Genomic DNA, 16,644 nt, shown 5'->3' on the forward strand with positions numbered 1-16,644 from the left:
ACCTTATGATCTGCCCTCCTCAGCCACCCAAAGTGCTGGGATTACAGGCGTGAGTCACCACACCCAGCCTTTGGCTTCTTATAAATCATATTTCTACACTAAACTTGGATAATACTTTAACACATTTGGGGAAAAATTTCAAATGAACTGCTCATGGCATCATGAGAGTTGGAGATGAAGAATTATAAGTGAGACTTATTCCATTTCTTGAATAGCTCTATTATAATTAAAACTTTAGTGTATAGGGACCACCTCTCACAATCATTTGGTTGGCTTTCTAGAGACTTTGCAAAAAAATAAATAAATTCTTTAATAATATGCAAAAGAAGGGAACAGCCCTTATGAAATGCAAACTCATATTGATTGTAGAATTTTCTCCTTTGTTCTCTGCACACTACGTGTGGCCAAAACATTCTAAGCATTCCCACAGTAATGCTAGCATGCTGAATTAAATTGCACTATCAGTACAGTTTCAAATGTTCTACTTGGTTTGTTCACCCACAGACACTTTAGTGGGTACTGGGGCCATAGCAGGGCATTGGGGCTAATGAGGGAAAATTCTGGTGAGGATTAAAAAGAATGCTCTCTGAGTATAAGATGGAAAAAAGTATTGATTTAGAGAAGGGAAGTGTGCTTTTGGAAAATTTTCCTCTAAAGAACTTTCTACACTTCAGTTTCCTAAAGAGATAAAATAGGAACCAGCTTGAGAATTTGTGTCTTCTTTGAGTAGTGTTCAGTGGATAATGCTATTTGTGGGTATAACAGGAACTCATTCCTTTCCTTTTCTTTTGATTTACTTAAGGAAATGGAGACTGGAATATGTAGGTAGGAACCGGTAATTAAATTAGGTGCCCAGTTTTTCATTCTTATTTTGTGAAGCATTGTTTGCCTATGACTGCGGTCCATGTTCTGAGTTACCTTAAACATTATTTTTTAAATTCTGAAAAGTCCCTAAAGTTTCCCAAGAAATGGAATTTCCAATCCTACTTTTTAAATTTTCAAAACAAGTTCAGGCACCTGCAGAGACATAACTATAATGCATAGCTCATGACCACCAAGACCAAATGGCTGTTTAGAATCTTACAGTTCTGAATTCCTCAATTTCTTTTGAATTATCCAGGGACCTGCTCAAGTCATTCCCATGCATCCATCTCCAGTCTAAGAAACAACAACCAAAATGTCCTGACGGGGATGACCATGCCAATGAGTTCTCCAAAAAACGAGGCCACTGGATGTCACAGCAGCTTCTTCAAAGGTCAGATAAATTATAGAGAGGGATTTCAAAGCATTTTATATTAAGGCAAGGGGCTGCAGAAATATTCAGGAGGAGCTGGCTTTTCCCTTGTAGACAAAGGAGTTTTCTCTTCTACTCTGTTTTTTGATAAATCCTTTTTCTTATTCTTTTTCAACCTTCATATTTTATCCTCCACCCTCCGTCCTCTAGAATACCATCCTACAGGCAGTGTCAGGGGCAAAAATGACTCTGGACCTGACCCTGTAAAAGGCAAAGTTCTGAGAAGTACAAGATGACAGGGCTGGAGCTCCCTCTAGAGCCCATCCTGCTGACAATGGAGGGGTCTTCAGCGAAGTGAACTGGGGCTGGTGGATCCTGACCCATTTCCCCATCCTAGCTCATCTTACTGGAAAGCCCTTCCAAAGACTGAGAGGTCTGGAAGAGCAGAACTATTCACCATGGACTTCAAGACTGCTCAGTGATGCTCACTGGCATCTCCAAAAACAATCTGGTCGAACAAGCTTATTTAGTAAGTTCTCTTGTCAAAATCAGCTCTAAATAGTCACCACAAAAGGAATTTGGATGAATATGTAAAGCAGAGAATGTTCCTTTGCTGATTGTTTAATCCAGTAGTTTGTATCATAGTCATAGATGTAGTCACAGCAAACTTGATAGTCTGATTTTATAATAAACTGATGACTTTAAAACCAATGACTTTGAAACATTTATAAGAAGCAATGTTGTTGCTGCTTTTTAACTTTCTTTAGAAAAGCTAAAGAAATACAAGGACTTAACATGTTAATGAAAACAGAACGACGTAATCTTCATTTGAGCATAAATCTGAAAATTTTAAATCACTACCTTCTTTGCTTAGGAAAACAATAAAGATTCACAGATAAGGGATTGAGAAACCTAATTTTCAATGTATTATAGTTACATTTTGAATAGCAGAGGAAAATGCTATTTCTAATTTGTTCCTGATGTTATTAGAGATGGAGAATATTCAATTTTGCTTTCGATAACTGTGAAGAGGAAATAATTTGGGTAACAGCTGATAATATTTCTCTATCATTTGGAGGAACTTAGTAAGAATGACTAAATGTTCAGGTCTTAACACAATTAAAAAACTGTCTTGCCATGCATTCCTCAAAACATGGCTTCCTTTTTTTAAGTTTGTTTAGTTGCAGTTATCAAACAGTTCAAAATGATCTCCAAAATACATTCCTATTATTTTGAGTCATTACTCCAGACAAATAAAATGGAAGAGCTAGTCCTGTTAACAAAATTAAACTCTTAACTGAACCTGTTGTTTTGTTAGTAATGCATACAATTCAAGGATCACAATAGCATTTTTATAACACCGTGCAGTTTACCAAAAACGCTCGTAACCATTTTCTTAATCTCAAAACAAAGTAGATCCAGCATACACAAATTGTGCTACTCAATTGCCTTCATTAGGTAGTATATTGTAAGTTCAATTTTTTCTGTTTACTAAATTTTGTAAACACTAACCATGCCTCTGGCCCTGATCTCTTTAGTAGTAGTAGTAGTAGTAGTAGTAGTAGTAGTAGTAGTAGTAGTAACAGTAATCATAGCTAACATTTTTTGAGTGCTTACTATATTCTAGGTACAATTTTAAGTGTTTCATGTGCATTAATTCAATAATCCTAGGGATAAAGAAAAGAGATTTTATTTAAAGTTTCATTAGACTGAGAAAATTTAACTTTAGATGCCTACTTGTCTTTCTAGTTTTTCTTTATTTTCTTTCTGCTTTAATTTCACTCTATCCTTGATGGTTTGCCTAACATTTACTTTCTTGGTAAATACACAGCAACATTTGGTTAGCAGATGTTATTTTTTAAATGTCTATAACTTGCAATCTCCTTTTTAAAAAATCTGGAATAGAATTGTATAAGCCTTAGAAAAATTAAGTCAAGAAAATGAAAAGTCAAAAATAGTTAGATGACTTACCCAAAGTCATCCAGCCAATAAGATGACAGGTCAAGATGCAAATATTGACCACACACTAGTTTCCCTTCCTCACCCTGATCCCCTCAGAAACTGCTCAAGTCTATTATTACCTTCTCTGGAACTGTGTCTATGCCTTAGCAACTCTGTCCATCTTCACCACCACCATCAATAAGTAAATCTATTAGGAACATCTCTGCATTTAATTTAGGGCAAAACTGGATGACATAGAGCCAATAATGTGGATGCTGCTCTAGTCCTGTAGGAATTCACAGTCTAAGACTAATGGCAATAATCTCAGAGGTGTAACCAAGGGGGCATTAGGGGAAAAGAACCACTGCAGACTCTAGGTTAGAGAAATGAAAAGGATGGTATGAAGGCTGGCTCATCACACATAAGTATGCTTGAAGAGGAAATTCTGGTAAATACATAATTATTTCCCCTGTAAAGAGCAGCTCCTTCCTTGCATGGTGATACAGAATGGTGAAAATGCATATTGAAGACTTACACTAAACAAATGGACGTTACATTGGGTGGCAAAAGAAAGTGGTAGAATGGAACTGCAGTGGGAATCAGATGCGTGTTGATCTCAATTTTTCCAAGGTATTCTTTTGGCAAGACTCTGAATTTCTCTCAGACTTAGTGGAAACATGCTGTAGGCCAGGGAAAGAGTCTGATTTTGGCTCAAACCACTTATTGTCTCTATGACCTTGAACAGGTTCTTTTGAGTAATTTTTTAAGCCTCAATTTCTTCATCTGCAAAATGGGTATAATAATACAAACCTTGTAGGATTGTTGTGAGGGTTAAACTAAAGGTTTTTGCAAGTGGTAGTTGCTCAATAGTTAGTATTTACCATTATTTCTTTTCTTCTTCTTTTTTTTTTTTTTTTTTTTAAAGATGCAGTTTTGCTCTTGTTGCCCAGGGTGAAGTGCAATGGCAACATCTTGTCTCACTGCAACCTCCACCTCCTGGATTCAAGCAATTCTCCTACCTCAGCCTCCCGAGTAGCTGGGATTACAGGCACCTGCCATCACGCCTGACTAATTTTTGTATTTTTAGTAGAGACAGGTTTCACCATGTTGGTCAGGCTGGTCTTGAACACCTGACCTCAGGCGATCCACCCACCTTGGCCTCCCAAAGTGCTGAGATTACAAGTGTGAGCCACCACGCCCGGCCATTATTATTTCTTAATCAAGAAAATGAGAAGATTATGTTAAATGATTTTTAATATCAGTCCAACATTCAAAAGCCTATGAGTCTATATCTACTTGATACAAGGTTAAATAATTTTGTTAAATGGTTTTTAAGCCATATTGTTTCTCAGAGGTGGGCCATGTCATTTTTTATAGCACAAAGGGTCAATTAAATCACATCTGGATTTTGATTAAAAATAAGTCTAACTTTCAATCAACCCACAATTTAATTGGGGATACATTAGCAATAAAAGTCATAAATGGAGGTGAGAAAATAAAACCAAAGGAAAAAAGTCTCAAATTGCTTAAGTATGTTTTATCTAATCTAGCTTCTAATACAAAATTAGCTATGAATAACTTGTATAAATCTTCCACAATTTTCCAAAGAAGAGATGATTATTTTCCTAAATTCACACTAAATCATCTTTTCTCTGGAATAGTATTGTTCAAACACTGTGACTACAGCCTACAGTAAGTAATACATTTTACGTCGCAACCTAGTCCACACACGTGTGTAAATATGTAAATGTTTTTTGAAAATAAAAGTTTCAAAAGACCCTTTTTATATGCCTTGCATTAGTATTTTCTACTCTGTTTTAATCCAAGTTCTAATGTTGATTATCTACGAACTGATACTATGACCATTAAAAGTTCATCAACCATGGTTTTTAAAACACTACAATAGAGCATTCCTTTCTCTATGAAGGTTTTTATAACATGTCAAGTGGTCAGTACTATGTTTTGTCCAGTCAACTGGTTAAAATGTAGATATTCAGTTAACTCACATTTGGCATCACACAGCTCCACAATATCGCTGGCTATTAATCATTTGAATTTTGGATGAATTCAATTAGTCTAGTTTGTAATTATACATGTTCTTAAAATGTTCTGTAAATGTATTTACCCAAATGTTCACTGTAAGTACTCTTTCCCCATTAAAGGCATTATACTACAGAAATCAATTTAAACTCACAATTTATAACTAGGTTTTCAAAGAGAAACTATAGAAATGCTTTTCATCAAATTTTACAATGGCCTATTCTTTCTTACATTGCCTTATTTTAACCTTTCTCCTTATTTCCACCTGCCATACATCTAGTATCTCTCCCTTTAAATAGCTTGATTTTAGAGTCTATTATAATTCCTTGATTGGGGGTAAAGCCATAATTTTTCTTTCTTAAAAACTGGAATTTGCACACAGCTCTGCACCATATGACATATTCTAGCTCTCTGCTTGTCCTGTGCCAATACATTTTTAAGCCATTTATTGTATCAAATTCAATAGGCATTTGATGTTACAAAATTCCACAGGTTTTCCAACCTTGAATTTCATTGCCTCTTTACTATTCATACTTCATTTACTTTTGGTGTCACTATCCCTGCCATTCTTCACAGCTGGATTGTTTGGCTGTTTTTTTTTTGTTGTTGTTGTTGTTTGTTTCTTTAATACTAAGCCTTCTGTAAGTTATAATACACATTTCCCATTTTGATTTTGCAGCACCTCACTCTTGATCTTCACTGAAACCAACTAAGGGCCATGCAGAAAACATTCCCTCCAGACTATTTCCAGAAGGAGTCTACAAACACTTAAATAAATGGGTCTGTGATGCATTCTGTACGAAAGCTAAAGTTGAATCCCCTTCAAAATCCTATCTGCCATTGTTCTCTAACAGGGAAAGAATGTGGAAAACTCCCTTGATTAGTTAGGCTGTGCATGTCTGCTTCTGAGTTAGGGCCTCTTTTCAGATCTACAACTATTTTTCATTTATCTCATTATTTTTCACTGCCCTTCTACTTAAGCCCTTTCATTGATAAGTCATAATCTTAAAATTTCATGCAATTAGAAGATCAACTTCACTCAGACAATCATTTAGGATCTTTCTTCCTGTTGAGCACACATAGCAGCCCCTACTCTGCTGCAGCCCTTGGTTTCATTAGGGTGGGGAAGATATCAGAACTCAAGTATGGCAATTCTGTGCCAGCTACTCTATTTCCAAAAGGTTTGCTTTCTTCTTTCATTCTACCCAATAGTAGTCAGATATGGTTCATGTCTATATTGGTGGAAAAAGTATTTATCTTCCCCTTGCAAACCACTTATTTTTCTGGGTTTTTTTTTTCCCGAAAAAGGTGAGATATGCACTCAAGATTATAGTTAGGACAATTTAAACTATGAATAGTACCAGGATCTTGTGCAGTGGGAGTATCATAGAACTGTCGCCATAATTTGAGCACTTATGTCTTTAATTATGATATTAGTTATGTAAACATTTAGGATGCTGAGGGAGATTATTTCTGTTTTTCAAATGCCTCAGTGACTCTTTATAACAGCATTATGTTTAAGTCATCAAATAACTTATCTACTATTTGCTATATGAAGCAGCCTCTTGCTCTCCATCATTATTACTATCTTCTTTTTATTATTAAGAATAAAGGTCGGCTGGGTACAGTAGCTCACGCCTGTAATCCCAGCACTCTGGAAGGCCAAGGCGGGCAGAGCACGAGGTCAGGAGATCGAGACCGTCCTGGCTAACATGGTGAAACCCCATCTCTACTAAAAATATAAAAAAATTAGCTGGGCATGCTGGTGGGCACCTGTAGTCCCAGCTACTCGGGAGGCTGAGGCAGGAGAATGGTGTGAACCTGGGAGGTGGAGGTTGCAGTGAGCTAAGATTGCGCCACCGCACTCCAGCCTGGGTGACAGAGCGAGACTTTGTCTCAAAAAAAAAAAAAAAGAATAAAGGTCAGCTCCTTGATCTTTCCTCATATCAAATAAAAATTCCAGTTGACTTATTACGATAAGGAAAATTCACATTAATTAAAGTTGGTGCTGACTCCTAAAGTTCAAATATATTATGGAAATTACACTTTAAAACTAGCCCAGTTATCATTAGATCAAGCCCCAAAGTAGAATTCTCCTAGAGTGTCATTTGCTTTGTGCCAATGTGATCCAAAATTCTCTCTACTCCTCTCCCCATAGTTTATCTCCTGATACCACACACAGAAGTGCACTGAGCCACATACTGGAACTCTAGCACTCTAGCTATATGCTTTTCTGTTCTTTCTTTCTTTATTTTTTTCATTTTACTCCCTTTGAAAGATTTCTGAGGTATGTACCTACAGTGCAATATACTAGCCTAGCCATCTGGATTCTCTTTCCTGGGTGGTAGCAACATGCCAAACAAAAATTACCAAATAGGTGTTTTCATATTAAGCCTCTGATAGCACATTCTGGTTAGACTTTTACTATAGTATTTGCTTACAGAAGTATAGAAGTAATTTATTATATTTTTACAGTGGAAAAGTTGTTAAATGTGCAGCCTTGCACCAAGAAAAAATTCCTAACAATATATTGTATGGGTTATATGGGACCGGTTATTTTTCACAGATGTTTGCTTAAAATCTCACTTTTATAAAAACTGTTTGTTTTGACATCACATTAATATATTTTAATATATGTGACATGTCTTCAATTGCCACATTTCTTGTCACATTACATATAAGGGAAATGTTTCTAAATTATTCCAGATCACTTTCTTGTAAGTTTGTCTCAGCAAATAAAAAACTCTTTTTTTATTTTTGTTGTTAGAAAACAAAAACTGCCCCCTCCAGCAGTATGCATCCTTTCCTCTACATGTGGGAGAAGATTTGAAATGCTCTGGTAGAGGAAAAGCCTCTCTTTAGGGTCACTCCATGGCACTGAACTTAGGATGCATAAGCAGCACTTTGGAGCAAGAACTCACTTTCTCATACTGCTCAGCACCAGCCAAATGGTAAGGACAGAAGATTGTCCTGAACACTTGAGTCTACACCTGAGTACATCCCGGTTTTGTCCCCTCTTCCAAGCACCCCATCAGAGCTCAGCACATTCAGAATCACTCTATCAGAGAGGGCTTGGCCAGCTCCATGGGAGTCCAAGAGCACATCTGCACTGATGCCAAGTAAGAAGTGGGAAAGCCTGGAAAATATGTCTTTTCCTGTCTTTATTGCTCCTGAAGGTACATAAGGAAATCTAACCTAGAACAATTCCCTGCTCTTTATGAAAGAAAACCCAATCTCTTCATTTTTACATAAAGCCTCCATTTTGGATGACGTGGGGATTTTTAATGAGAAAATAAATGGTAAGGGAAAATTTGCTGAAGCCTGAGATACGATCTTCTCCCAATGCTGTAATAAAGATCATTACCTACACATCAGAAAGCCTCTGTTTGGCAAATAGCTCATCACAAATTAGGGTGTCAAGTCACAACCACTGTCATCAAAGAACAAGGAATAGTTCTTTCAGTGTGGTCACTACTAGTGATGCCACACACCACGAGAAATGAGTATCATGACTTTCAAAGTACACAGCATTCACTTCTCACCACAACATATGGGAAATTTATTTTATTTTATTACTTTTTGAGATGGAGTCTCACTCTGCTGCCCAGTCTGGAGTGCAGTGGCATGATCTCAGCTCAATGTAACCTCCGCCTCCCGGGTTCAAGTGATTCGCCTGCCTCAGCCTTCTGAGTAGCTAGGATCACAGGTGTACGCCTCCGTGCCTGGCTAGTTTTTGTATTTTTAGTAGAGACAAGGTTTCACCATGTTGGCCAGGCTAGTCTCGAACTCCTGACCTCAGGTGATCTGCCCGCCTTGGCCTCCGAAAGTGCTGGGATTACAGGTGTGAGCCACTGTACCCAGCCCAACATATGGGACATTTAAAGTCCTTTTTCCTTTCATTCTTCACCTAATTATTCATTCTTTTTTAATTAATTAACTCAACAAAAATTTGTTGAATAGCTACTATGTGCACATACTACTATATGCCAGGATATAGTAATAATAGCAAGACAACAACAGCAACCATACCCAACACTCATAGAGAGTCTGCTTGCTATAAACCAGACACCAAGTATATACATTAGCTCATTTAGTCTTTCCAACAGTCTCCTGACAGGTACAATTATACGCATATTTGCAGATGAGCAACTAAAGCATAGAAAGATTAATTCCCCAGGTCACACAGTCCATAAGTGCCACAGCCAGGCTTCAAACTTACATCTTTTAACTCCAGTTTCCATGCTTTTGACCTCTATGCTGTATAAAGAAAAACAGGCAAGGCCTTATGGAACTTTCAGTGTAGTGGAGAAGACAGAAATTAAATAAACATGGAAATGTGTTGTAATTTCAAATGCTAATGAGATCTATAAGAAAACAGGAGGGTGCCACAAGATAGGATGGTATAACATTTCAAAGGCTCTTCTTGCAAGCTAAGAAATACAGTGATTACCTTGGGTGATTCTCATCTCACCTAAACGACAAAGTTATAAAATTTAAGAAAGCAAGCGGGGTAAAAAGAATTTGGCAGAACTAAATCTGGGAGGCTAGGGGTAACAGACTAAACAATTCACCCCTTACCCCTTGCCATAGCCAGGCTTTGCCATAAAGCCTTGCCATCTTGGTGGCCCTTCTTGCTGGTACACTCAGCATGATACAGATGAGGAATCAGGGGAATACAACCCATTCTGTCCCCATCTCTCCTTAATAAGAAAATCCAGTCTGGATCAGGTGTCCCATCTCCACAGATGAAAGCGAGTATCTTCCCTCATCTGCTGCCTTTGACCAAGAAATGCATGACCGATGTCTACAAAACCTTAAATTCCACCTGAATACTTCAGCTTATAAAAAAGAAAAAGAAAACAAAAGATTTATTTTGCCTAATATGGTGAACACATGGGCTTCTGGAAACAATTCAAGGTATGGCTTATAGTCACTAGAACAAACAAAACGTGGTTTATAAAATGTGGTTATTAGTAGACTCAGAAACCAACGGAAACAAATGACTTAAAGAGAACAAGAACATAGAAGCAGAAAATCAGGTTCCCAGGGGAAGAAAATTCCCTTTCCATCCTGATTTTTTAAAAATCTGGACTTTATGACCCTGCTTGACCAATTATAAATCTACTCCTTTCCTTTTAGTGTCAGAGAAATTACACAGAAAGAAAAGCCTCTTTTTTTTCCTTCTGAAGAAATTGCCTTTCTACAGATTTAGGAAAGTTTTATATCTCTTATTATCATTATTTATTTTATGTATTATTTTTATGTCTCCAGTTTTTACATAAGACATGGTCTGTACATACAGGATTACATCCAAAGACAGTATGATATATTAACTCCTAATTCTGTGCTTCCCAGTTTCACGCTACTGTGTTTGATAAAGACTTAGAGTGAGGAAGGAGAGGGTAAGTGTTCATAACAGCACGATAATTAAATGTGCTTCACACGCCTAGATGAATGAGCAACATCATTTTCAGGTCCAATAAATAAATTTATTTTTCTGGTTCATCGTTCAGAATCATAAAAATAATAATTTTTTATATTGTAATATCATAAGAAGTCTCCTGTTTCATCATCTTAATGTATCACTTGAAATAGGATTCTGGCTAGGCGCGGTGGCTCACGCCTGTAATCCCAGCACTTTGGGAGGCCATGGCAGGTGGATTGCTTGAGGTCAGGAGTTCGAGACCAGCTTGGCCAACATGGTGAAACCTTGTCTCTACTAAAAATACACAAAATTAGCCTTGTGTGGTGGCATATGCCTGTAGCCCTAGCTACTCAAGAGGCTGAAATAGGAGAATTGCTTGAACTCAGGAGGCAGAGGTTGCAGTGAGCCGAGATCGCACCAGCGCACTCCAGCCTGGGTGACAGAGCGAGACTCCATCTCAAAAAAAAAGAAAGAAAAAGAAATAGGATTTTATATTCTACCTGACTACATACAGGATGTTAGTATATTAAAAATGCTTAGATAACTAAATACACAAGTGAATAGTTTGATTTCCAATGAGGGATAAACAGTCTCTAATAAGCAAACAGTACATTAAGGTCTCATCTTTCATATTTAGCAAATTACACTTGAGATTAGCCTAGGTACAGGCAAACAATAGGCAGGAGAAGGCTACTTAACATTAAAAAGCAACAGTCTAAAGGCTAAACTTTTTTCTTTTTCTTTTTTTTTTTTTTTTTTTTTTTGAGATGGGGTCTCACTCTGTTTCCCAGGCTAGTGTGCAGTGGTGCAATCTCAGCTCACTGCAGCCTCCACCTCCCGAGCTCAAGAGATTCTCCTGCCTCAGCCTCCCAAATAGCTGGGATTACAGATGCCCACCACCATGCCTGGCTAATTTATGTATTTTTAGTAGAGATGGAGTTTCACCATGTTGGCCAGGCTGGTTTTGAACTCCTGACTTCAAATGATCCACCCACCTCAGCCTCCCAAAGTGCTGAAATTACAGGCATGAGCCACTGTGCCAGGCCTAGACTAAACTTTCAAAGTAACTTACAATAGATTATGTTAATTTTTTTGTTAGTATCATGAGACTTAATATTTTTTTTTAGAAAAACCCTGAAAACCATGTTAAATGTAACATTCTTTAGAAATATCTTCTATATGTTATTCCTTAAAAATCTGTGAATGAGTGACAGATTCTTATTTGACCTGTCATCAGAATCCATTCTTCTTTTATTGATATACTTCACTAATGAACAAAATCATGTCCTATAGTTTACCTAGAAATAAAGTACCAAATAATTGCAAATAAAGGTTTTAAAAAGTATGTCACTTAAGGATCTGGACTTCTCCAAAATGAGTAAATGTCCTTACATCTTTAGTACAAAAACTATCCCACATTTTACATGACATGGAAAACAGGATAAATATTGATGTCAAATGCCTGAGAACAACATTATATTCCACTACTCCAGGACAGACAATCTTTGTGTGCTCTATTCCAGAAAGAGAAAAGGAAAAAAAAAAAAAAACAAAATAAACCTTGTAATGGTTGCAGTTTGTATTAATTTCAAAGCTGGTATTTCTTTCTCAAAGATCATTGTCTTTCTGTCCTTTAAAAAAGCGGGGGGTTGGAGTATGAAACCTCATAACAATCAAACATTGAAGAGTGTGTTGTTGAGAAAGCACCTGCAAAGTATTTTCAGATCTTTGAAAAACGATGTAATTTGAATCACCTCTCTAAATAGGTCATTTAACTTAGAAAAATTAAAATTAGCTGTGCAGGGTCAATTTTTTTCTACAGCATCTGCATCTTGTGTGTCCTCTTCTCTTCAAAGTCAAACCAGAGCTAAGTGTCAAGAACAGCCATAATACGTGAATTTATTCCAAATCGTAGTTATTCTGCTTGAAATGGCCATAAATGTTAACATTATATATAAAAACAAAAAGTTGGGGACGGGGGTGCAGAAGGAGATGCAGAACTCACATTTCAGGGCGATAATGGTATGTGTAAAGCAGGGAGTCTCCACTGGTGCTTATTTCTTGCTTTTCACATACACACTTTTACAATATATGGCAAATCAAAATCAGGCGAGACAAAACACAAAATAAGTACTTCCACACAAGTGTAGTCTCCTACAAGCTTCATCTTTCGTTATCGAACTAACAGTATAGGATTATGAACCTTAACGCTACTGTCCAGCACCTTGAAGTATTTACTCATCCTACAACACTCTGGTAAACTCAGGGATTGAATCCCTGCTCCCCAGAAAGCCTTCCCAGGAGTACAATAAACGACAAAATCTTGAAACATCTTAAAAATGAGAACAATAAAATAAAATGCAAATGAGAAGTTTAGCTGCCTAAGATATTCAGTGTTCTTCTACAACCAGACCATCCATAAAATCAAAAGGATCTCAACAATGTTGGAACAGAAAGTTGTCAGGACCATTGGACCCTTTACTTTAGAAGGGAGGGCATCCAAGGTGGCTGGCAGAGAGGCAATCGGCATCAGGGGAAGTACAGTAAGGAGTCAATTTTGTTTCAGGACTCTTCAAAGTCACCAGGAAATGTACCCCATTCTTTCTGGGTTAAAAGTAACTTTGATGCACAGTAAAAAAAGTACTTTCATAGCTTCCAGCTGGCAACAATATCATCCACAGGCAAAGAGTGAGCGGAGATACTAATGAAACAGATTCTCCTCTCTGCCCACTTCCCCAAAGCCACTTTCCAAAAATGAGATTTTGAGGAATCTTGATTTACTAAAGACTTCTCTCTGTTTAAAGATGAAATGGAAGGATCTTTGCACGGACAAGGAGGCAAACTGAAGACCTGACATTGAGGAACTGCTAAAGAATGTTCTAAGCTACATTTTTCTTACAAGGGGGAAACCCCAAACAGAAACATCTCTTCACTTCCAGATGGAGGAGAAAACATATATAACTGCCCGGGACTGAGAGAAGCAGTATCACTCCAGCCACCGCCCCTCGCCCCCATTCCCAGGATCAATGACAGAAATAGTCCCAGCAGCAAGGGGCAGGGCAGGCTGGCTGCTCCTTCCACTACGACCTCTCCAAATTCGCTTTTCACTTCGCCCTGTTAGTCCCTCCTTAGTCCCTCAGCACGGACCCCCAGCCTCATCTCTCTAAGCGGCCACTTCTCCGCCCCCCAACCATAGTTCTGAGCGGACTCGGCCCCACAACCGCCCTGTCTCCGGCGCGTCCCTCTGGGTGGCGTCCCCCACACTTGGGAGGCTCACAAAAGCCCCGGGACGAGGCGCCAGCGCCGGGGCTGGGGAACCCCGGGGGTTCCGGCCTCGCTGGGCTCCCGCCCCCCCCATCCCCCCCGCACACCTCGACGCCTGAGCGGATTAGGCGGCTGGGCTCGCAGCGGCGCTCACAGCCCCCGTCCCTCCTACTCTGGCCCCTCCCCGGTTCGGGCGCCCAGGGGTCCTCCGCCTCCGCGGAGGTGAGCGCGCACTCACCAGAGGTGAGCTGCATCCAGGCACATATCTTGTACACAGTGGCCGTGTTGCAGAAGAAGAAGAGGGTAAAGCAAACGATGCAGGCAATGATGAGCATCATGGAGAGGCCGATAAAGAAGGAGGCGGCTTTGAAGGCGCCCGAGGGCAGCGTGGAGAAGTCCGTGAAGCTGCCCCTGCAGGTCAGCTCCCTGGAGAAGCCGTTGCCGATGCAGTAGTGGAAGAGCCCGAAATAGCCGGCTTGCGGGGTGTCCACGCCGTCGCCTATCCAGTAGGGCTGGATGAAGCACACCACGTTGACGATGGCAAAGCAGATGGTGAAGATGGCCCACAGCACGCCGATGGCCCGCGAGTTCCGCACATAGTTGGTGTGGTACAGCTTGGCAGCCTCCTGAGCCGGGAGCATCGCGGCGGCGGCGGCAGCGGCGGCGGCTCCGGGCATTCTCCCCCTCCTCCTCCTCCTGGTCCTCCGCCTCCCCCCGCCTCTCCGCGCGCAGGAGACACACTCACGGAGCCTCGCGCGCTGCAACTCCCCTGCCTCCGCCTCAGCCCAGCAGCACCAGTTTCAGAGTCTGCATTCTCGCTCCCGGAAGGAGGGCGGGGGAGCGCGGAGCACCCCTCCGGCTCGCCTGGCACAGCCTCCCGGCTCCCCTCCCTTCCTCCCTCCTGGCCCGGGCTCCGGCCCTCCTCACCACTCTCCACCCCTGTTCCCGCTGCCGCCGCTGCAGCTGCTGCAGCTGAAGGCGGCAAATCCCTCGTGGAGCACCGCGGCGCGCAAGCCTGGGGCGCCCCCCACTCCGCTTCCCGCCTCCCTCCCCGCTGCCAGTGCCCAGGGGCGCAGAGGACCGCGGCGACCCCGGAACGCCCATCAAGGGGTGGACACGAGCCAGAGAAGCGGGCCTGGATTAGGAGGGCGAGGGTAGTCTAAGAAGGTGGCAGGAGCACCCATAGGGATCCTAGAGGCAACCCCAGGATCCTGGTGGGTGTGAGGGGCCGGGCTCGAGAGGCTGATTCAGGGAGCATTTCATCACCGCACAGCAACGTGCTTCGACCTCTGCATCTTTGCAGAGGCACGAGGGGTAGCGCGGCAGATGCAGGCAAGAAACGCCAAGGGGGAGGAGGCGTACAGCCCCCAAGAGTCTTTCTTGTTACCACAGAACTGCCCCTGGCTAACTCCTCGATTGCCTTCAGGTCGACAGGTGGAGACAGAAGTTGCGCAGGAGACTGGCAGACAATAATGTAAAAGACAAACCTCAAGGGTGGTCTCACATCAAGCACAGCTGAGCTTGCGTCCTCTTTGCGTTTTTCCCCCAGGCAGCCAGCTGAACTGTAGCTAATGGATGCCCCATACTTTCCTTTAAGTCGTTTCCCCGATAAATCCTTCCATAGATTGGGCCTGTGTGTGCTTGGAAGGGACTGTGTCACAGAATTTTATAGTTTGTTTGAAAACAGGGTAGTTCTGCCAGTGTTACACTTACTATGCAAATATTGACAGCTACTCTGCGCCCAGGCGCTGAGCTGGGTGGTAAGGGTACAAAAAGATGCAGCAGATGGTTCGTTGTCCGGGAACTTCCATCTCCCCCTACAACCCAAAGCTAACCAGAGAGCTGTTTTCAGGCTAATTTATCGCCGAATTACCCATATAGAATTCCTTTTTTGCATGGCATTGCTGTTGTACACCTCACTTCGTGCTGTTTCCTTAGCTTATATTTTCCCTTTTAACAGTCTTTCTATTGCTCTTTTAACAGTTTCTACTTTTCAAACTGCATTTCCCTATTTCCGTTGGTTATTTTTTGTTTGTTTGTTTCCTTCTGATTCTAATATAAAGAAACATGTAACTGCCTCCCACCCCCAGCCATGAAACCAGAATGCTTAATTGTAGGAGTGGATTTTGGTAAGAAATCATTTTCAACCATATGATCCCTGAATTTTCTGAGCATTTCTATCAGAGAGAATTCTGATAGAATTGGACCCTAAGTCTATACCTAATTGGCTATATCAATGGCTATTCCATGGAAGAAGAGTCATACCCTAAGTGATGAAAATTAACTATGCTCTTCATTTGATAGTCTAAAGATTTGAGATTCCATGAAGAGGGAGGGGGAGAAAGTGGAATAGGGGTGTGAGACACATAAGATAATGAAGGGGCTGCTGCTGAAACTGGGAAAGGATCTAAAAGCATGAGTTTCAGAATCTTCCATTCAGCTTTTTCTATAGGCATGTAATTCATGTATTACACTTCAAGGTCCATCAGACAGAGCTTTGAAAATCAAGAGAGAACAGAATTAAACAGTAGCATGAGACATGTAAGTTTAAGTGAGTAAGAATTTCTAGCAAGTGTGGTTGTAGACTCTCAGAAGGTCTTCAAAATAAATATCAGAGGGATTTGGAGGAGGTGACAAAGATGACCTAAATATGGGCTAGCCCAATATAACACTTGCAAGTCTCTAAAAATACAGTTCATGATGATGCATCATGAGTGCATTGGTGGCAGTGGAGGGTCAG

The 16,644-nt window shown here is 40.5% G+C and overlaps 1 protein-coding gene across 3 annotated transcripts in view; it reads right to left on the reverse strand.

Annotated features, from left to right (window-relative positions):
- The window catches only part of LOC105475341 (LHFPL tetraspan subfamily member 3), a 571,391-nt gene extending 556,628 nt beyond the window's left edge, over positions 1-14,763 (reverse strand). The window contains exon 1 of one of the 3 annotated variants that reach the window (XM_011730512.2): positions 14,143-14,761. In XM_011730512.2, the coding sequence (XP_011728814.1) occupies positions 14,143-14,581 (439 nt within the window). In that variant the 5' untranslated portion in view covers positions 14,582-14,761. Of the gene's footprint in view, positions 1-14,142 lie in introns of all 3 variants that reach the window. The other 2 variants (XM_011730511.2, XM_011730513.3) reach the window with 2 other exon arrangements.
- Between the last annotated feature and the right edge of the window lie 1,881 nt (positions 14,764-16,644).

This window comes from Macaca nemestrina, chromosome 4 (genome assembly GCF_043159975.1).
Source record: "Macaca nemestrina isolate mMacNem1 chromosome 4, mMacNem.hap1, whole genome shotgun sequence".
NCBI classification, from domain to species: Eukaryota; Metazoa; Chordata; class Mammalia; order Primates; family Cercopithecidae; genus Macaca; species Macaca nemestrina.